General features: G+C 47.5%; 1 protein-coding gene across 2 annotated transcripts in view; it reads left to right on the forward strand.

The window, feature by feature from the left end:
- Positions 1 to 23,184, forward strand: part of LOC147673178 (unconventional myosin-IXb-like) — an 83,870-nt gene that overhangs the window by 57,625 nt on the left and 3,061 nt on the right. For both annotated transcript variants that reach the window (XM_086946959.1, XM_086946960.1), the window contains 4 exons: positions 14,288 to 14,393; positions 15,146 to 15,277; positions 17,555 to 17,678; positions 18,506 to 18,553. In XM_086946959.1, the coding sequence (XP_086803085.1) occupies positions 14,288 to 14,393; positions 15,146 to 15,277; positions 17,555 to 17,678; positions 18,506 to 18,553 (410 nt within the window). The remainder of the gene's footprint in view (positions 1 to 14,287; positions 14,394 to 15,145; positions 15,278 to 17,554; positions 17,679 to 18,505; positions 18,554 to 23,184) is intronic.

The raw sequence follows: 23,184 nt of genomic DNA on the forward strand, positions 1-23,184 counted from the left end.
AACAATTAATATTGACTATTGTGACCTGCACAATAACAAAAGACAGACAAAATTGTTGTAAAACATTAAAAATTGTAAAATACACTGGTACATTCAAATTAGCAATTTCGTCACACCCCTGTTGTATAACCATAAATTCCATATAAACAAGGGTGGAAGAGACTTGAATTGTACAAAAAGTTGTGCGTCGACGCGTTTCGGTGGTACTGGACACTGATATGTTCCACCTTTGTCAAGACTAAAATATGTTGTCTGTCTGGTTACTGGTTCTGAGAGATTACCCTATGATAAATATACATACAATTAATCATCCGTTCACTTAGATCATTTCCACAACTGTAATGCTAGTACATGACATTTCTAAAACACTTACATCAACTAACAATTAAACATTGGTAGGGTATATGCATTAGTACCTCTCAAGCTTGTGAGCTTTTTCTTATCATAAGTCCTATCTCTTACTTATTAAAATGGTATTACTCATGGTGGACAAAAAGGAAGCAAAATATTACTTCAAAAGCGATGAGCAAAAGAGTCTTATATTTTCAAATATTGGCTCCCATCCATTACCTAACAGATTCTAATAAGGATTGACTTTGTTATTGTTACTATGTATATAAATCTTCTGTGGAGATCTAACTGGGGTCCCATATGGTAGGGTGTATTCGTTAATGCCTCTAAGGCTTGTTAGCTAGTTATTACCATAAGTGCTATCTATTATTTTAAGTAATGTTATTACTCCTAGTGAACAAAAAGAAAGCAATGTACTACTTAAACAGTGGTAAGCGGAAGGACCTATTGGTCTCAATTCATGACCCTTATCCATTATCTAACAGATTCTAATAAAGGGTTAACTTCACCCTAGTCTTTGGTCCTATGTGTGTCGTCCATCTGTGGACATCTAAGGAGGGTCCCAAATAGTGGGAGAGTTTATTAACCATTCTGGTACCTATCTAGGAACTCGATTCTATTTTGGGGTATAACAGTCAATTTATATCTTACCTCTCCAAGTTCCCAGCTGGGAGCCTGTTGGAACTCTTGATTCTTACTTTCCAGGGGAAATTTTAGTAGTCATATGTATGGACCAGAGATACTTCGAGGTGTCTGTGGGGGTGAGATACTATTATAAGCCAACGTTTTTTATCACGCACTTTAAATTGTATGGGTCAATCTTCTATACATATTATGGACACAGTTGTTATGGCCAGTTATCTGGGGGTTTGCACTACTGTGCATTCTATTGTTTAGACAGATCATTTGGGCACAAGGGTGTCTATTGTGCAGTAGCGGAGGAAAAAGCAAAAGATATATGTACCTGTGTATTTGATTGGCTCAATTAAACAATGGTACTGTTCAAATTGTGTTGAAAGATCCTGTCTGGGTTGGCGATTTAAACGCTAAAATAGGGAAAAGAAAAATCTAATAAGGAGATTGTCAGTTGATTTTAATTAATTGTTTATGAAATTTTATCGTGGAACACCTACCTCCACAAACAACATAAGAATTCTCTCCAGGATAAAGGAAGAGAAAGCTACTGCATACTATCTGCAGGTTAGTTTAAGAGCAGCTGCTTCGCTGCTAGTAGCTGCTGGAAACTGCAGGTTGAGGCAGGGTTAACCGCTCTGGAATCAGGCGTTGGAGATTCCCCAAAGTAGAATATGGCAGGCCCTGATAAAATGAGGGCACAAAAAGAGATATATCTATTAAAATAGAGCGCTAACCGGAAAACGTTACATGGATGTAAGTGACCCGGTTGTCGGGTCTCGGAATTACAGTCGGGTGAAATGTTACCTGGTTCCGCGGATGAATCTCGCTATGTCGGGGGTTCTGCACGAAATGCTGAAACAGTCAGCTACGTCTGTTGTTTGTGTCGTGGACTTAATGGTGATTGGTCCAAACCTGGTTCGGTATCAACCAATCAGAACTGCTTCTTTCTAAGTATAGAAATTAGCATGGCGCGCTGGAGCGATCGTTCACTCATTGGTTGTACGCCGGTTCAGTTTATATCCGCCTCTGAGTGTCGATATAGTTTCCTATAAGGTCCTCCCACGGCAAAAGTAGCCAGGGTTTGCAAATGCGGATGCGGAAGTAAACCGATCTAGTTCCGATTATTGACCGCACATGCCATTGGTTGTTTGTATAGGAAAACGGCATAATGCGCCTGATTGTAATTGAGGTAGTTTGCGTGGTATTAATTGTAAGCTCCCGATCTCGAAAAGGAAGCGACATTTACTCAAAGGTTAAGGCTTATAGGGCATTAGGTTCGGAGCAAACCACTATTAAATATCTTGTGTGTACTTCTTATTAATGTACCCGGCTGAGCACGTGGGTTAGGCAGGCAAATAAGCCTGACAACCCGTGGTATTGGGTGTAGGAAGGTACATCCTGACTATGGTTGCCCCCAACTTTTTGCCCTGTGTTTTAGCTGGTTTTTGACATAGTCGACCTGGGATCCTGCCAATCAGGACCCCAGGCCTACTGCTCTCTCTGTAAAATGGATTCCATGTACCTTAGGTGCATTTCCAATTGGGACTGGGCCACCTTATCAGACCCTGTAACTCAGGGCATAGGTGTACCCAGGGCCTACCAGGGGCTGAAGCATGTATTATGCCACCCCTGGCTGGCCTCCTAAATTTGACACAACTGGCTGCATGACAGCTGGGGCAAAGTCGTGTAATCATCCTTTGCTGTAGATATAGTATACCTATATCTAACCCTAAAATGGACACACAGATTCCTATCAGTCACTCCTATGGCAGGCCTTGACAATCCTGAAGGCAGAGTGCTTGGAATCGTGTGAGATGGTGCTCTGGCATGAGCTGAGCCTGTCTGCAGCTTGCGGAACCAAGTCCTAATAGCTGTTCCATGATATCGCATACCATATACTCTTAAGTGCATTATAATCCTCGCGGTTAAATGCTATCTTTGGTATTGCTTTATCAAAACATGTCGAGTAAGGTGTCATACGAATTGGAATACTAACCCCTCGCCAATTCTGGCGACGGGGTTAGCATTCCACCCTTCTAGAGGGACACGACATGTATGTAACTGTGAACCCCGGTTAAAGTTAAACGAAGCCTCAGCTTCACAAAATGGATGCTGCCACCACAGACACGAGTCTGACCCCCTGCAGCTGGGAGTCCTTCCAGCGAGGGGAGCCTGGACAAAGGGTTTCCTGTCGTGGGCGGTGCTAGCACCGTCCCAGACAGGGTTTTGTGTATCCTGGGTAGGCAGGGCTTTACAGGAAGGTGACTGCTGAGTGGCACCCCAGTGCTCACTACGCATAGGCCGGTCAGAACCAGTTCCAGGGGCACACCAGCCCCTGGCCTGGGGGAAGTCCGGCATGGGAGAGGGGTGTAACCAGCCCCCTCCTAGTCCCACCCATAGGCAGGACCTAGTCACCGGGTCAGCCCCCTTTTTTAGTATAAAGATGGGAGCGGGCCCCCTGTTCAAATGAGATCATCTTTGGAATCAAGACACGACTTTCTGCGAAAGACATCAAGATTTCCTTCTTCAAGATTCTCCCTTGTGGCTAAGGAGTAGTCACCCTGCATCAAGCGGGCACCATCCTAAGAACACTGCGGTCTGCTGCAAGTCCTTCCTCAGGAATCCGACGACCCAGCTCGACGAGACCCGGCTTCCCTGGCACCTCTGACCTCTACTCACCTCTACAGCAAAGCTGAGAACTGTGAGTGCGACGAGACCTCGAGGGACCGACGATCGCCAAGACTGCATGACTTCTTTGCAACAAGCCCACCGTGTGCTCCACTGGTGAGTGCTTTGGGGTCCGAGAAGCCCCAACTCTGAGCAGCTCCAGCACCGAAGATCAGCCCTCCAGCATCTCCACGATCTGCGTGGGGCCCTTCTGCTTTTGCCTGCTCACCGCGCTGTGTGGCTACTAGCCGACTGGCTTGTGGCCTTCTTCACGACGCCCGACGACATCACTGCTGCTGGTCTGGTTGCTCCAGACTGGCCCTTGCTTCCTTCTTCAAGAGAAGCACCCCGGACCCTCCTGGTCCACTCCAGACGCCATTTTGAGTCCACCGCTTGGGCTTGAATTTGCCAAGGCTTTGTTGCCCAATCCTGGGTCCAGCGACGCCGACAGCTTCATCCATCGTGGGACAGCTCGCTCCTCCATCCTGGTCGCCGACAACGCCTCCTGGTCCGTGAGATCTGCGAGCACAGCGTCACCCACTCACCTAGTCGAGGTGACTACCATCCGGTGCCCTCCTGGTGCCACCTGACTACTGGCTAGTAGTCTCGAACTTGGTCCCCTCTGCTTTCAGGTGACATCTTCCTTCGATCCAGGCTTGGATCCATCGAACTTTCTTCACTGGTCGCCTGCCAGCAACCTCTTTCTTCCAGGTTCCTGGTCCGTCTACGAGGATTCCCGACGTCTTTTGAGACCTATGCAGCTGCAGCCCCTGGGCTAGGTAACTTTGGCATTTCGGTGCCCCAGCATAGCCTCACTATCCAAGGGTCAGAATCCACTTTCGTTTTCCTCCTACCAGGTCGGGTTCGCCCGAGAACACTAACTTTGTCTTTACTAGCTACCATAGACTTTGTCCCGCATCACGCGTGAGAGTGCACACTCTGCACCAGAGTCCCCTAGGCCTCCTAGAAGTAATCTGAAGATTCTATAGTCAAGACCTAGCGATTCCAAAGCCTATTAGTACTGTACTTACCTGCTAGTAATTTCGCATTCCACTTTCAGAGTATATGGTTTTCCGTGCCCCTCGGGCATTTGTAAATACTGTGCTAACTTAAGTATTTTCGTAAGAGTTTTGTGTTGTGCTTAGTACCCTGTCCTCATAAAGAGTACAGGGCTGTTGTGATTCTTAATAAATATCTTGTTTATTTTCATAACACTTGTGTGGTGTCCTTTCACTGGGTATTCAAGGGGTATATGTGTGGTATAACAGCTGGCTTAACACGCCCTCTCGAGTCTTTAGCCTTAGACTGCTCGTATCCACGCTACTAGGATAGCTGGTCTATAAGGTTGACTTACAACCATTCATCAATAAGGGTTGCTGGACTGATACATAGTGTTCACTAGAATAGTGAGCACTGCATATCAGGCCACCTTCTCACATTGGGACCTATATCTATGCTAGTCCTGGATTCTGTAGTCTACATTACTACATAACTACAGAATAATGGTTAAGGTGAAATAACTGAAAACGTATCATGGAAGAAAATAGGGAGAAAGGAGGGAAGACATCTTTTTTTTTTTTTAAATTTGTTTTTATTGCAGAATTAGAAACCACAGAGTACAAATGTTCAACCAGTCCACTCGTAACGTCCCCCCCGATCAACATTAAAACGTATACCATACACAGCCATTCAGCCCGCATCCCGGAGGCCGGGCGGCATAGTACCCTACATAGTAGGAAAGCATCTCGGTGAGTGTCCCTTAGGGACAATGGTCGAAAGATCGTTTTACGTATCTGCATTTTACCCCCCCCACCCACAACAATAACATCGTCAGCCATCCCATTTGCGCGATCAATGCTACCATCCGCGTCCGGGCCCACCCCGAGCACTGTAGAGCCCACCATACCTGGCCCGCTCCCCTTAGCCACCTCTCACTCAGCGTCCCACTGGCCCTACCAAACTCGAAGTCGCCATCGCGGACAACCAACCTCCTGGCTTCCAACCCACCCCGAACTCCCACTGAACAACCCCCCGGTGTCCCCTCCCCGGCAACTGCTAATGGTGTGTGTCCTGTCCTGAAGTGTAGTATGGATCCCGCTACAGTGTCAATGACAACTCTGAGTTAGTACGCCACGCAGTGTCCACCGGCCCCATTCGCTCAGTCCTCGTCCTCCACTAAAGAGTCACGCAAGGCCTGCACCACCAACTCCCACGCACGCGCTGCATCCAAGGCCTTCTCTTTACCAAGCTTGATAGCCTGTGTCATCCGGAGCACACTCTCGCATTCAGACCACCGCAGCAATTCATTCTTCCACCTCCTTACTGACGGCCCGCCCCTGGACTTCCAATGCCATGATATTTCTCTTTGCGCCAGTATCAGACCCAAGTCAATAAATTTGCTCGTCACCTTGGTGTGTTTGGTGTGCGGGAACCAGAGCAACAAACATGCCGCCATATCGAAGTCCACCTCCCTGTCGGTCACATCGTTTAGGAGGTCCCCCACCTCCGCCCAGTAGGCCTCCAAATGCGGGCAACCCCAAAACAAATGATCCATGTCCGCTCCCGGAGACGAACACCTCGGGCACCGCGCGTCTTGCACCTGGAAGTACCGCCGTATTTTTTCGGGGGTCAGATAGGCCCTATGGAGCACATAGAAATGCACTTGTTGGAAGCGCGCATTTCTCGTGCCTTTCCATGTGCGCCGTAAAATGTGGCCCCACACCGTGTCTGGAATGGGCCTGCCCACACTCTCCTCCCATTTAGCTTTGAGCCCCTGGAGCGGTTCCAGTCCCTCATGTAACATCCTGTTATGGAGGCAGGTCACAGCCTTGAAGGTGCCCGCTGCCATCACCACATACTGGCACGCCATAGTCGTGGTCGGTTCTATGAGCCCTCCCTTCCAGTGCTTCTGTATAGCCGCTACCACCGCCGCATGCAAGAGGAACCCCCCGTCAGACAACCCGAACTGTTCCCGAAGCACTTCGAAGGGCACCAAAGTCCCATCGATATACAGGTCTCCTACTACCTGTAGTCCCGCCTCCTCCCATTCCAGCAATGGGGACCAATCGCCCCCGTGTGGCAGGGCCGTCAGCATACCGATCGGAATTTCCGGCGCATAAGGCCGCGTCGCCTTCGCTCTCCTGAGACTCCTCTTCCAGCACAGCCTGAGTGTCCGTTCCTCCATAGTGAGGCCCCGCAACTCAAGCCTCTGCTGCATGACGATATAAGACAGCACATGGCGTTGTATCCCCAGCTCTCGGTCCTCCTCCGGTCCCCTAAACACCCTGGCCACATGTTGCGTGAGAACCTGTAGTTGCGCCGCCAAGTAATATAGTTCAAAATCAGGAACAGCCATCCCCCCCTCAATCTTGGGGCGAAGCAACGTACTCAGAGCCACTCTACGGCGGCCATGTCCCCACAGGAAACCAATAATCATCGTCCTCAGGTCCCTAAAGATCCTCTGAGGAATCCAGATAGGCAACGTCCGGAAGTAGTACAGGAGGCGGGGGAGCGCCACCATTTTCAAGAGAGCAATCCTACCCAGTACCGTTAGCGGGAGGGTCGACCAAAAGGACATACTGCCCCTCAGTGCCCGAACGCACCGACCAATGTTGCCTTCTAATAGGTCCGCGGTCACGTGGTAAATACGGACTCCCAGATAAGTGAAGCAAGATGGCTCCCAAACTACCCCCAAGTCGCGAGCAGGGCTGGGCGACTCCGCTCTCAGCGGGAACACACAGGTCTTCGCCCAGTTGACCTTAAGGCCCGACAGCTGGCCAAACTCCGATAACAGGTCCATCGCTCCTTCCAGGGCCCGCTCCGTATCGTCTAGGTACAGGAGCAGGTCTTCCGCATACAGCGAGATGTGATGTTGCTGCCCGCCGCCATTTATCCCCGCGTATCTTTCACCCGACCTAGCATGGACCGCCAAAGGTTCCATCGCCAGAGCAAACAATAGGGGGGAAAGGGAGCACCCCTGTCTCGTGCCCCTACCCACCGGGTATGCCGCAGACACCAGACCGCCCAAACGTACCCGCGCCGTTGCTGAGTACAAGACCCTCGTCCACCGGCGGAACCCCTCACCTATGCCAAACCTCTCCAGCACTCCATCCAGAAAGGCCCATTCCAAACTATCAAAGGCCTTCTCAATGTCCACGGACAAGACCGCCTGGGCCCCGTCTCCATCCAAGATGGCGTCCATTATCCCAACCAGGCGACGGATATTCAGCGCCGTGCTCCTCGTGGGGATAAACCCCGCCTGATCCCTGTGCACCAGGCCCGTCATGTGCGGGGCCAGTCTGGTGGCCAGAATTCGGCTCAGGTTTTGTAGTCCACCGTCAACATGGACAACGGGCGATAGGACCTCACATCTGTTGCATCCCTGCCGGGCTTTAGGAGCGGCACAATCAAAGCCTCCCGCATGGACCCAGGCAAACCCCCTGACTCATAAGCTTCCGTATACACCACCAGCAGCCTGGGGGCTAGGCTGTCGACAAACTGCTGATAGAATTCTATTGGTAGCCCGTCCACCCCGGGCGTTTTATTCCGAGCCATATTTTTAATGGCCACCCGTATTTCAGTGAGCGTGATCGGGCCGCCCAACTCTTTCGCGTCCTCCTCATCTAGGACCGGAAGCTGCCTCGCCCCTAGGTACTCCGCAATTTCCTGGACCTCCACTCCCAACTGACTCTGGTATAATTCCTGATAATACACCCGAAAGCACTCCAACACCGCTGCCTGGGAATACACCGTCTCCCCCCGTGCGTTGTTAATGCTAAGGACCGGGCAGCCCCTAAGTTCCGGGTTAGCGAGTCTGGCCAAGAGCGTGCCCACCGTATCCCGTTCAGCATGCGCTCTGATGGCGTATTGCCTGTAGTCGTAACATCTCAACCGTTCCGTCTCGGTGGCGACCACTTCCTTCGCTTCTAACAACTGGGTCTGTAAGTCTGGCCTGGCCGGCCTGCGCCGCTCTAATTCTCTCAGATTCTCCTCCGCTTTCGCAAGTGCATTCAACACAGTCATACGAGCATTCGAAAACCGACCCAGACATACCCCTCTCACCACCACTTTCATCGCATCCCATTCAGTGGACCTACTCGTGGCCGTACCCTCGTTCTCGCCAAAGTAACGATCGATGCCTTGTTGGACAGCGTCACTAAACACTGAGTCCTCCAGCGTGTCTGGCCGGAGCCGCCATGTTGGTATCGCCAAGCGCTCCCGCTGCCACTGGATATGTACCAATAGGGGATTATGATCCGAAATGGTTCTAGCCAGGTATTCCGTGTGGGAAATCAATGGGGCTAGGGACCCGCTGCAGAGCACTGAATCTATCCTCACATGTAGAGCGTGGAGAGCGGAGTAAAAGGAATAGTCCCTGGTGTCCCTGTGCTGTTCCCGCCAAACATCCAGCAACCCCCATCTGTCCTGCCAATCCTTCCTGTGCATGGCCAACTTACGTACCGGGGAATCAACAAGGGGGGGGTGAGACCTATCCAGAGCCACATCCGTAATCGAGTTGAAGTCCCCCCCTAGCACTACCGGGCCCGCCAGGAAAGAGGCCAAGGATCCAGAGAGGCCATCGAAGTATCGGGCCTGATCAGTGTTCGGCGCATACACACAACAGAGAACCACATCCCTTCCATACAACCTCCCCTCCACTGCCACAAACCTGCCATCAGGGTCCACTACTTGGTTCAGCACCTGGAACGGTATCCCCGCCCTCACCCAAATCAATACCCCCCTGGCATATGCTGAGTAAGTGGTGCCGAACACCTGGCCCGCCATCTTTTTTGCAACGCAGCGCACTCTTTTTTAGTCAGATGGGTTTCTTGTAACATAGCAATCTGGACCCCCCCCTTCGCACCAGGTATGCGTGCACTTTGTGGCGTTTGACCATAGTTCGTAGCCCCCGGACATTCCACGTTAGGCATTTTAAGTTAGGTAACGTCCCCATACCAGCATCGATCAGTCCGAGTCAAACAACGGGAGTTCACATCCCCCCCCAAAGCAGTTGCCCCCCCGAAACAAACCCTGAATAGAAAAACACCCCAAACCCCACTCCCCAGGACAGAGCCTACAAACTCAGTGTCAGCCCCGATCCAAACCTCAAACCAACCACACATTCTCCTAACCTGTGGTCTCCACCACAGAAGGCCTTAAGGGCCCTAGGGGGGTGAGTTATCGCCGACCCCAGCTAGCGGAGCCCACACCCCGCGCCCTCATCCCAACCTGCGTACGTGGCACCCTACCCGGCAACCCACCCATCACCAACAGGATACCGCCCTACCATTAGATCTTGTCCAAGTCCCAACACAGTCTCAACCGTGAAATATCCCATCAGAGGTCTGGGGGGTCACCACCGGCCCCTTCGAGCTTTCCGCTTCTGAGAGGTCCTCTCCTGTCCTGCTGCCTTCCCCGCCAGAGTCCGTTTCCACCAGTTCACTGTTCTGTTGCGACCCCGTGATGGCCGCCGTCGCTGCGAGCGCATCTCTTTTCCGCAGCCATTTGAGCCTCCCGTTTCTCCCGCTAGCGCCTATTGCGGGACCGGATGCGTTGCGATTGTCTGACCCGGGGTTGTTTAGGCTGATCTCGCCTACTTTTATGCGACCTGTCCGTCCCCGCTCTATACGACTCCAGCCACTGCCATGCCTCGTCCGGAGTCTGGAAGAAGTGCGTGGCCTCATCCAGTATGACCCGCAGCTTGGCCGGGAAGAGCAAGGAGTATTGAATGCCCTCCTCCCGCAGCTCCTTCTTCACCGCCAGGAACGATGCTCTGTTCCTCTGGACCGCCTGAGTGTAGTCCGGGAAGATTGTGACCCTGCTGTTTTCCACCTCGAACGGGCCTGACATCCGAGCCCTCTGGATGAGGAGGTCCCGGTCCTTATAATGGAGGAGCCGCACTACCATCGGTCGGGGGGGCGGCCAAGCCCTGGCGGGCGAGCAGGCACCCTGTGGGCTCGCTCCAGGGTAAAGAAAGGAGTAAGCCCCTCCGGTGCCACCACAGTACGAAACCAGTTCTCCATGTAGGCCACCGCATCCTCCCCCTCAATTCGTTCCGGCAGGCCTACGACCCGCACGTTGTCCCGCCTATTGCGGCCTTCGGCATCCTCCGAACGTCGTTCCAGCGAGTCCAACCGGGCCAGTATGTCTGTGATCTTATGTTCCGCGGTCACCACCGACGGTTTCAGGTCCAATAACAGCTGATCATGGTCCTTGACCCTATCCGCCAGCTTCGCATGATCCGCTCGCAATAGCCCCAGCCCCTTGGCTACTTGCGCGATGTCCTGGTGCAGCGCCTCCTTGGTCGAGGTGATTGCATCGAGTATGGCGTCTAGACGTCGATTCAATCGCTGCTCCTGGTCCAACTCCGGCGGGGGGGTCTCACCCATCCGAGACGATGCTGCTAGGTCCCCCTGTCCGCGCTCCACGGCCACCAGCCCTCCTGTCGCTGCCATTTCAGGGTACTGCGTCACAGGCCAGGAAGCCCGTCCAGCTCCGGCACTCGTGGGTCGGTGCCAACTCTCCGATATTGAGCAGGATCAAGTGCCACCGCCGATGCCCTCAGGTCCAAGGGCCAAGTGGGCGAGCACCGTTCGGTCGACCCCCTCTTGAGCCTGGAGGAGGAAGGGAAAAGATAGGGATAGCGGCCAGCAAGAGTCCCCAAAGTCCGAGCGGGGCGAATCCCTGTCCCCCGACCTACGGAACTGTCGCCTCTGTCCCCAACGCCTCGCTCTTTCGGCTGCAGAGCCTCCCGCCAGTCGGCACCAACTCGGCTCAAAGTCGGTGTCCGGAGCTGCCCGACCACACCGCCGCCATTTTCTTCTCACTCTCGGCGACGCCTCAGCCGTCGCCCAACTGGGTCTCCTCGGGGCCAGCAGTCCCCCGGCAACTTTCCGTCAGCGCCCTGCGGTCCCCTCACACTTCGTAGGGCAGGAGTGTCGACCTCGGGTCGCCCAGGGTGCAAAATGCAGGAGAATTAGCGGGACTCCGCGCGGAGCTGCGAGCTCACGCCGCCATCCCAATCGGCGTCCAAGCCACGACCCCGAGGGAAGACATCTTTAAAGACATTTGGCCCAATCTTCCCTGGTATTGAGTCCTTTGTCGATGGTATTAAGATAGCAAAAATACCATTGCTCTCTAATCTTTCTAGATCTATCGACATCTCCCCCTCTTCTATTGATTTTGATCTTCTCTAGTTTGAACCATCTAATGTCATCACATGAATGGTTCATACTTTTGAAGTGTTCAGTTAAAGGAGCATTAGCTTTCAAAGTACGTATTGCCGACTTGTGTTCTAGCAATCTGGTTCTAAGTTCCCTTCCTGTCTCACCCACGTAACCAAGGTTGCATGGGCAAAGGAGGAGGTACACTATATTCTTACTACGGCAATTATTGAATGTGGTCGGTTGAAGTTTTTGACTGTTGTGAACAACGAAAGTACCCTCAATGCAGTGGGGGCAGATCGAACATGTTCCACATTTGAAATTACCCGATGCCGTCTGTCCAGTTAATGTGAGTTGGTTTTCTTTGGGACAGTATATGTGTGAACAAGACTGTTCTTAATTGTCTTGTTGCGGCGGAATGAGAAAAGGGGTCTATTTAGCTGATTTACACTGTCATGGTTAAGTATTTTCCAATGTTTGTTAACAATATTCTTAATTTGATTGCTCAAATGAGAATATTGTGTAACAAACACAATCCTATCTAAAGGTAGGTTTTTGTTATTTCCTTTTCTTAGAGGGTCCAAGAGACTGTCTCGGTCGTAAAACCGGGCACGTTTAAGTGCATTTTTAATCAGCTTCTTGGGATAACCTCTATTTTCTAGTTTTAACCTGGTATTTTCCGCATGTTTGTAGAAATCATTTAGGTCTGTACAGTTCCTGCGAAGCCGCAGGAATTCCCCAAATGGTATGTTATCTTTTTGTGATTTGGGGTGATTGCTTGTATAGAGGAGGAGAGTATTTTTATCAGTGGGCTTAGTATAAAGCTCCACTTTCAAATTTCCATTGTCTTCTTTAATAATAATAATATCGAGGAAGGTAACCTGTTGGTTACTGTGGTGTCCCGTAAATTTCAGGTTGGGATCACCCAAATTGAGCCACTCTAAAAAGTTGGTAAGGGTCTCACTGGCACCGCTCCAGATGAAGATGATATCATCAATGTAGCGGTGCCAGCAAGTGATATTCTCAAAATAAGGAGCGACCTCATTATATATGTGCTTGTCCTCGAAACTGCTCACGTACAAGCAAGCCAGACTGGGGGCACATGTGGCCCCCATGCTGGTCCCCTTGATTTGTAAAAATAAATCATTTTTGAAAAGAAAAAAGTTTTTTTTAATATTAAGTAAATACATGACATTATGAAATAGTTGTTGCCTCCCTTCAGATCTTCATTTTCTAAAATGGAAGCTATAACCTGTGTGGTATCATTTTGGGGAATGTTAGTGTCGAGAGCTTCAATATCTAAGGCGACCAGTAATTGGGTCGCCTTATTGAACTCTCTACCTTCGAATGTCGTAATTGCATGGGTGGTATCTTTCAGATAAGATCTGTTTCTTGACTATGGGTTGAAGGAAAAAATCCACATACCGGCTTACAGGCTCTAACAGGGAGCCAATTCCGCTGATAATGGGTCTCATGGGGGGATTATCCAACTGCTTGTGAATTTTGGGGAGACCGTACATCGCTGGGATAAGTGTTTTAGAAATGTCCTGTACTAGCATTACAGTTGTGGAAATGATCTAAGTGAACGGATGATTAATTGTACGTATATTTATCATAGGGTAATCTCTCAGAACCAGTAACCAGACAGACAACATATTTTAGTCTTGACAAAGGTGGAACATATCAGTGTCCAGTACCACCGAAACGCGTCGACGCACAACTTTTTGTACAATTCAAGTCTCTTCCTCCCTTGTTTATATGGAATTTATGGTTATACAACAGGGTGTGACTAAATTGCTAATTTGAATGTACCAGTGTATTTTACAATTTTTAATGTTTTACAACAATTTTGTCTGTCTTTTGTTATTGTGCAGGTCACAATAGTCAATATTAATTGTTAGTTAAAAAAAATTATAATATAGGGTATATGAATGTTTATTGTTTTTACTTTTGCTCTCTTTCAATAATAAAATTTGTTGTACCGAATGCTTTGGATTGTATTTAGTTCATGATTCTGATCATATGATCTAGATTGTATTATTGTATGATTGTTAATTTCATTCTCTTAAAGCTAAGTTTTAGCTTCTCCGTATAGTCAACAAGGGAATCAATCTTTTCTTGGTGTTAGTTATTAGCCAATAAAAATGTCTTGTTGGGGGGAAAAAGCTGGAAATATAGTGGTTTTCTTCAAAAAGAAAAAAGGATGTATGAGTCTTTGATGTAATGCACACGATGTGGAAGTTGCATGAAGAATTAATGATAACTTCCTCTTATAAACATGTTTGAGGATGGGAGCGCCTGCTGCGGGACATTAGTACAGCAATCAAGAATTACGCTTTCATTCTCGGCGATTCTGCATACGACGCTGAATTTGTGTGGCATTTTGCACCTGTCCTAGTGCTGAGCTGTGAAGGCTTTTGGCCATCTCTCAATACGTTCCCCATAGTCCACCCTTCTCTCTCCTTTCACAGAGCTCCCTGGAAAGCAGGAACAACTGTGTGCGCTCTACAAGGTCATAGGACAGCTCCCGCAGGTCAACTACGACACACTGAAGCGGCTTATCTTCCACCTCGTCCAGTAAGAGCTTCCAGCACAATTCTATTTTTTCTTTACTTTTTATATTTTAAGTCCGGATCCAAACTGAGATTTGCGTTCTCATGACCTGCATTGTTTGCAAAACTATGTATCTGTACAATTTTATGTATTGTTTATCATTTATTGTTAAAAAGTTATTTAGGTTTTACTTGAATTCCTCAGTCCCAGGAAACAAGTCTGCACAATGCTTAAACATATCTTTAAGTCTTGCCTCACAGCATAACAAACTTATTGATACAATATTCATGCCGTCTTATGACTTGCTCACGTACCGCCATTGTTTTGGTCTCTATGTCTACCTTAATCTGTAAACCTATAACTACTGCAATGCAAATTTTGTGAAGCGCTCTGATGCCTTCGGTTCAAGTTCGCCCTATATAAAACTCTACAAATAACGAAAAAATGATGGTAGTTAGGGACATTTTACTACAACAGTTGCCGTTTGTCTGTAACATTTCTCCTAAGGGAGCATTTCCCAGAGAGCCTGTATCCTGTGCCTCTATACAAAGAGGGTTGACTGGGATGGGTGGGTTTATGGGGTGGGAGAAGAATTCTGTTGCAGAGAATCACACATTATCTAGTGTCTGGAGGCCTCTCGGGTAAATTTGGTAACTGTATAACTCTTGGGTGTTGGCATGTCCAAAGAGTGGTTGCTGGTGCTACAAACACAGGCTGCAATTTTCATAAAGCCTTAATTGTTTTAATTTTGCTCTCTACTATTTTTACGTTTACAGTGTAGCTTCACTGGAAGATGTCAATCGTATGACTCCCAATTCTCTCGCTATTGTCTTTGCTCCATGTCTTCTGCGATGCCCCGACAACTCAGACCCGCTGACCAGTATGAAGGACGTTTCTAAAACCACAACGTAAGTGTGAGAAAAAAAATATACGCTGGGAATCAAGAATGCCCTCAACAATTGGCATAATCGAAGAGAATGGCTTATAGCAGAACATCTTACATGAGCACGTAACCATGAGGCGTTTGAGGCAGTTTTAACGAAAAGGCTGCCTAAGGGAACTCTGATGTTTTTAAACTATTGGGTCTCAGCAAGAAGCATATGTCTTGGCTCTCAGCTGCTTAACTCTGGGTTGTCATGGAGACTGAGACCAATAAAAAGGCAGTAGTGATTTTAGTTTTTTCCAAGTGTAATGTCATTCTTCAACAGAACAAAGCCCTCCTTTTGGCCTTCAGTTCAGTCAACAAAGTCTAGTTTTTCCCCTCTTTTCACTCTCGTGGAATCCCCTCACTTTTAGACTTGACTTTTATTTTAGAAACAAAACTTCTTATGATGGGTCTTTTGACATAAAACACACCCGCAAACATACCTTCACACTTTTTTTTCTTTTTTATAAGTTGATGAAACTTTGCTCTGTTCACCAAGTCAGTAAATCATGCAGAGCCTGGATATACTGTTAACGAGAGGGGTGTGTTAACATTCTGAGTGTTTCCTTAACGAAGTTTATAGTGTTTTTGCAATCATTTGGCAAACTTTGTGCACCGCATGAAGGTGTCAGCGTTTTCTAAAATAAATTGTTTAAATAAAAATCCACAAAAGTAGATTTGGAATAAAAACATCTAAGAAAAATTCCAAGTCAGTTGGATAATTATCTTAACCCCGTCCACGCTGATGACGAGCTGGGCTTGTCATGGCGTAGCCTCCTCGCACGCTGATGACGAGCCCAGCTCGTCACGTAAAGTGCGTTTTTAAAAATCTCAGCGTCCACCTTTATGCATATTCTGTGGGAATGCCCCGTCATCGCCCCTTACTGGGCGAGAGTGCACCGGATTATGGGAGAGGTGACTGGTGTTGAGTTGGCAGCGGAGGTGCCTCCTCAAAGTCTGGGAACCGACTGATTACAACACGGCGCAGACTCGTTGGGCGACACTGGGCAATATGATTGCTAAGCGAGATATTGCCCAAAGGTGGGGTGCTGCTACGGCCCCCCTGGTGGTACAATGGAAAGCCAACATGGATTGGTGTATGCTCAGAGAAAAGACGGTTTATGCTGCCAGGGGGAGGCCTCAGACGTGGAACAAAGTGTGGGGGGCATGGAATGCATACAGGGGTGATATGTGCTTGCCACCGGAACCTATCCCCCTGGACGAACACCTATCACCGTAACCTGTGGCACCAACTGTTTTATGCTGTTTGTACTTCTCCTGCTCTTTCCTCCCCCCCCCCCTCCCCATTCTACCATTCATTCTTTTATCGAATCTCTACCTGTCCTCCTCTGCCTCTGACCGACTCCTATACGTCCTTGTTACTCCATTGCCTATCTTACGCGCCTTTTGGCGTTTCTTTCTTGGTTTGGTTATCTTTTATAAAAAATAAAAAACAACCTGCAATGTTCTGATGTAAATCGCCTTGCACTATTTTCCTCCTGAGACTATGCTGCGTTGCCTCCGGGATGTTAGGCTGAATAGCTGTGTGCTCTTTCATAATAAAGGTTTTAAAAATTATAAAAAAAAAAAAAAATTTTAAAAAAAAAAAAATCTCAGCGTGCGAGCGGAATTCCGCTAGCGCGCATGAGGTTAAAAGTATTTTTTCCCGGATAGTTTTTTTCCAGTAACACTATCTCACAATCATTTTCACCCACAGGCAAAGTTTTATCAAGTTTACAAAACGTACCTACCTTTACAAAGTTGATTAACTTTGCAAAATGTGATGGTTGATTTTTTCTTTTTTCTTTTGCCTGCTACCACATAAAACTAAAAATAAAAACTCAAATTTAATGGATCTAAATTTCTGATACTTTTTGTGGTTTGTGGCTCTCAACATTTAACCTTTTGTCTGTGCACACTGCAGAATGCCATAACACCTCTGCTTTATGGGTAATTTTGCAAGAAGCCTTTGGAATCCAAGAACTGGGGAGTGATCCTCATTTCTCCATTTTTCTTTTCCTCACCCACGCCACCATTTCCTTCATGTTTTCCTTCTCTATTCCTGTTCACTTTCCCACTTACCAACTAAATGGACGTTTTTAGTGCTGCAACCCTGTGCTCACTTAATTATCCTGAAGTTCTAAGTGCTGCAGTTCAGCTCTCTGTCCACCTCACCATTTACCTTAAAGCCTTCAATTCCCACATCTCATGCCTCTTCTTACTGGCAGATGTCTAACTGCTGATGTCCCCATCCCTTCAGGTGCCTTGAGATGCTGATCACGGAACAGATCCGGAAATACAAGATCAGAATGGAGGAAATCTCTCAGCTAGAGGCCGCAGAGTCCATGGCAATCCGGCGGTTGTCCTTGCTAAGACAGAACACAGTAAGTAATGAAGTTAATCATTTCATAGTAGCTCATTCGAGTAGAGATTCTCTAGTCGAACCTGTACATAATTTCCCTTCATCGTTGTTTTTTGTCTTCACAAATTATATTTTTCAACTAATAGTTTATAACGTGTTTTTTCATAGCCCAAAATGCATTGTACTTGTTTACACATTATGTTCACAATGAATGCCTCAGCTAGTAGGTACTATACATAAGATTGTTTGAAATAGTTCAAGGTGCAGCACATACAGACATGTTGAACAACCAGTGCTGATTCCAAGCATTTCTTTCTCATGTGTTAGCATTAGATCAACATTCTTTCCACATCCATTTGATACATTCCTCACATTTTAAAGATCTGTTTAAGTGTTCCACTTCAGCAGCTGTCTATTCCCAGACCCTCAGATTGTCATGTGTCCTAAACTAAATGGACAACCCTTTCTATGGTGAAAGTCTTGAACTTTGGACTGTGTCATAGTGGTTTGTGTGTTGTGAGAACTGACCACTATCGAAGTTGGTATTTCAAACCGGGTCTCGTTTAGACACGGTGATAAACCAGGCAAAAGTGGTACCAACCCTGTACTTTATTGACCTCCTGTTTAAGCCTTAATGTATGCTCTGTCGCAATCCGAAGGTGAGAAACCACATGGTGTTTCCCCATGAAGAAGTTAAAGCACAGCCCTGCTTTGTGAATTGTTTAATCCTTTGCCTTAAGTGATCTTTAGCCATACGGCGCACAATAAAATGCCCAGCATTGTGCAGAATTGATCTCCCTGCTTGATGATGTATGTTGGTGAATTGAATCTTGGTTCTTCTCTCTCTAGCTCTGGCCTCTCCGCCTCGGTTTCTCTTCTTCTTTGGAGGGGTTGCTGGTAGGTAAATGACCTAATGAGTCCCTCTTGCATGATTAGTCTGCACTCTCTATCCCACCCATCACAGTTTGCATTGAATGCTCACATAGCTACTAGTGCATGTCGTTTGTAAAGCAAGCCTGCATGTCCCTTAGCTTTCCAGAAGCCCCCTACCTCTCCTCCATTGTAGTCTAAATTATTTGCGTCACTCAGCATGTACTTCTTTCAAAGGTAGGATTAGGCAAAGTTTCAATTCATCATTTCACCTTTTTTGACCAGGAATATTAACAATGGCTTCGTCAGGTTAATATGGATTTTCTAAATGGGAAGACTGCTAAAAGCAAACGATGTCAATTATGGGATGATGAACTCTCCTTGTCCACAGCATTGCATTGCACACCGATGGTTGAATGGTTTGCAGTAGATGTCATATCTCTTTTGGTCTCCACAAAGCCTCTCTTACCACCTCTCCAAGGCTCCATTTACACTCTTCCCTGAAAAAGAGAAGAGTGATTCTGGGCAGGTGCCCACCCCTCCTCATGATTCCAGAAAGCATAGACTCCGCCTTTAATTTCATTCAGCCTTCTCACGCGCACATACAAAGCCCTACACAACACAGGACCAGAATACCTGGACGGCTGCATACACTTCAACCAACCACCAGACATCTGCGCTCTGCCTCACTCTCACACACACCCCGCACCCACCAAAGCAAAACTGGAGTTTGCTCCTTCTACATCACACCCAAGATATGGACCAACCTCCCGCAAAACATCAGAGCCTCCTTCTCACTTCTTGAGTTCTGCAAGAAGTTGAAGACCTGGGTCTTCGTATAAGCACCGTGGGTACCACAAATCTGCACACCTCCCCAAGCACCTGGATATTCTCTTGAGTGATTAGTGTGGTATACAGATCACTATAACATAACCTAACATAAATGAGGAACACGCTCATACTGCAAAAAGCAGTGTGTAAAACAAATTGGATAATAGTTTATTGTAAGAAAATTCAGCATATCTAATTACATACTTTTTACTTGCTGATTAATAAAATCTACCTGTCCGTCTTACTGTTAACTGACAAATTTGTCTTCTGTCCCTTAAAGGTGTTCCTCAGTCCTATATGTTTTTTATCAACAGCTGGTTTCTATGTGCACTGATCACATCATCTACACAGACTTCTGACTGGTTTCAGTGCCGATTGAGCCCTGGCTTTACTATGTGTTTCTTGGATGCCCATCTATGACACTTTATCTGTCTCTAACCCTCGTACATTTTGACACCATCCCAGGTTTTGCTGCAGCAGTGGAGCGAGTCATAGGTTGTCTCCTATATAACGTACATGTAATGTTACATAGACATGGACTGACCTGTAGGGAAGTCTAGACGTAGAATGAAAGTACCTGCCTCTGACAAGCCAGTAGTGCCAGGGCACAGTCCATCAATGCATGCAGAGCTGGTCTTGTAGCTGATTCTGCCTGTCCACGTTTCCCCATCTCTTGCTGTTCCCTCTCTGCAAGGATGTGAAAATACCTGCCCTGAGCACTTTCAGATGTGCCTGCACTACAAGCGACACTTTCAGATGTGCCTGCACTACAAGCGACACACTAAGATGAGGAAGCTTCTTGATCAGGTTTTTTAACATGATTTCAAATTGGTTCAGTCCTCCTCCTCTGCCTTTTTAAAAATTCGTAACTTTCCAGGTGCCCTGTTCTAGGTCCAACTTTGTTTACCCTTCGCTTTCAGCAATTTTTTAAAGTAATATTTATTGCTCCTGAATTGTCCTAGTGACCACACAAGGCAAATCACCATTTTGTTCACAACTTTTAACAATGTCTCCAAGTGTTTCCGGTTACAATAATACACAATGTAAACAGTCTCTTGATTGTACCCTGTAAGTTGCAGTCCCTGGTAAGAGATAGGAGGTACTAACTCTGGCTCATTTTTAGGTCTCGCTAGACCTATTGCAGCCAAGTTCCTTGTCAAGCGACCTAGATCTGGCCACGAGCGCCGATTACACATCGTGACCGCGCATGCCCCGCCCCCCCAGCCGTGCACATCTTTTGCTCCACATTCCACATTCACAGCGGCAGCCTCTCACAATCACGCGCGCACACAGCCACACCCACGGAAGCGCGCACACACAATCTCTCTCTCACTCTCCCCCCACCCACTCACCCACTCACCTGGCTCTTTCCAGGTGTCCCTCTCCCTCTGCAGCGGGTCAGTGTAGGCAGCAGGCAGCCTCGGAGGTCGGCGTGTCTTCTCCGGCGATCCGATGTGCACGCTCACGGCGACGTGCGCTCCCACTGTGCTGTTTTGCGCCATTTCCGCAGTTGCACCAACCTGACCAAAAAGCACAACCATTGACGTGAGGAACGTGCTCAGCCACCGATGCAGATGATTCGTGGAACAGTGCTGGTATTACATTATTTCAGCTCTATGAGGGGCGCCTGTCGGCATGCTGTCATAATGACTTTCTTTGTTTCTCCATTGTAAGCCTTAATTAAATGTAATTATCAGGGCCGGACTGGGACTGCTGGTGTGCAACAGCGCAGCGTGTTCACGTAGGTGTCTCCTCCGCCCCCGTGTCTGCGCACCTCAATTCAGTTTAGGATGGGGTGGGGCTGGTGGGTCACTCATGCCGCATGCGCACTGGGCTTTCACAATTTAAAGTGGGCGGAACTACCATGATCCTAGAGAGGCACGGTGACCGCTGCCAGGGCCATCATTTAATTAGCACCCCTGTCTGCCGACTGCCGCCCGCAGCAGGTGAGTTCCAGGGCTTTCCAACTCGGCTCTCTGTGTCCGAGCTGTAACGTGATGCTGGGAGAGCCAATGCAGAGGGAGTTTACCGCACGCACTGTGTCCCCTGCTCTGTTTGGATGCCCGGTGCCGGACGGTGTTATATGGGTCGTCAGATCACTGGTAATCGCCCCGCTTCCGCCCCCCCCCCCACCCTCCCGAAATCTCTCTGCCTCCGTGATGGCCGCTTCAGGAGTCGGACCAGCAACCTAAAGAATGGCGAAGCCTTGGACAAAAGTGCTTCAGATTGTGATGTGGGACATTTTCATAATTTTCGTGTATTTATGAGGGACATTTGTGCGACTATGAGGGATACTTTCTTGTGAGTGAAATCAGCAATTAAGACGAGGGAAACATAATATCTTACACTCGGAAATTACACTCGTGCAAGAGCAACTCTAAAATCTAGACTGCTGTAACCTAATTGACCTGTTGAATAAATATCTAACAATTATATTAAAACTTTAACTCCGACCTTAGCAGGAACTGCAGCGTTAATTGTTTATACTTCCCAAGTCTCTCTGCTTGGCTGCAGACAACTGCTGGGATTCGTGATATATTCTCACTTAGTGACAACGGGTAGAGGAGATGACTGGTGACACTAAAGCTAACACTAACGAGACAAACTCACGGAGGGCTTCACCTTCCATAGTTAACATGGAGTTGGCCATAATCACTCTTGAAACTCATAACCCCACTCCCTTCCTCCGGTGTCAGGATCTTACTCTCCACGGAATTAGCTTATTGCTCAAGGAGGCCTTTCACCCCCACAGCTGATAAGCACATCAGTTAATGCCACTGGGCAAATCAGCTCAAAGTGGCAACTTTATTACTGGATGGCAAAGATAAATATGCTTTTTAGACAAGTACATTAAAAAAACACTTGCTCTAGATCTGGAACTAGGAAAATGTACCCAAGGCTGCATCGATAGTCAGTGTAAAATGTATTAATCAAAAGTTATAATTCAAACCAGCTCAAACATAAAATGTAGTAGAAACACCACAGGTCTTACACTGAACCCAAAAGGAAAAGCACATTCACTGTCACTACCCAAAAGGGTATCAGGCCATACACAATACGGCCTGGGTCCTATCTGCCACCGTTTTAGCTTTGTTCAGATGGCAGACTGAGTCTGGCAACAGCGTTCCTCACTCACCCTAAACTTGTGCACAAGTATTAATTGTCATGCACAACCTGCTCAGAGTTCCTTATCCCATCAGCTGACCTTATTTAAAAAAGATGGGCAGTGGATGTGACTCGTAGTCAATGTGTGATGTTCCACCTATACATGAAAATAAAAATATAGTTAGGCCATAATTTCTTTAAAAAAATATTGTGGTATCCACAGTATCGTGGGGCGTAATATTGAAGGTACGAATATTGTTTTTTCAGTTTTTTCTAATGCTCTGCAACCTCCCTCAGAAGGAGGTTGCTGTTTCATGTGTTTGCCACATGGTCTATTTAATTTCACAGATATCGTACAGCTATTCAGATATGGTACAGCTATTTGTTTGCCAAATGTAGGCCACAGTACAAGTGTACAAGTGATCGTGTTGAATATCAGACAAAATATTCATGCAATTGAACAGAGTTCTTACCAACAAACTCGGTCTCACCTTCTTTCGGATGCACAATTCGTTTCTATAAGCGAAAATTATTGATTAAAGATGTTTAGTCTTGTATTTGTCACACACATAGGTGGTTATTTGAATTTGAGTATGTAATAAGGAATAGTGCATAGTGTTGAGTATTTAACTTGGAGTAGCATAACTTTCTAATCACATGCATGATGGGTATATTTTGTTCCCACTATATGGAGTTGAGCGTGGCTATTGTGACACATGAGG

The sequence above is a fragment of the Lissotriton vulgaris genome, chromosome 12 (genome assembly GCF_964263255.1).
Source record: "Lissotriton vulgaris chromosome 12, aLisVul1.2, whole genome shotgun sequence".
NCBI classification, from domain to species: domain Eukaryota; kingdom Metazoa; phylum Chordata; class Amphibia; order Caudata; family Salamandridae; genus Lissotriton; species Lissotriton vulgaris.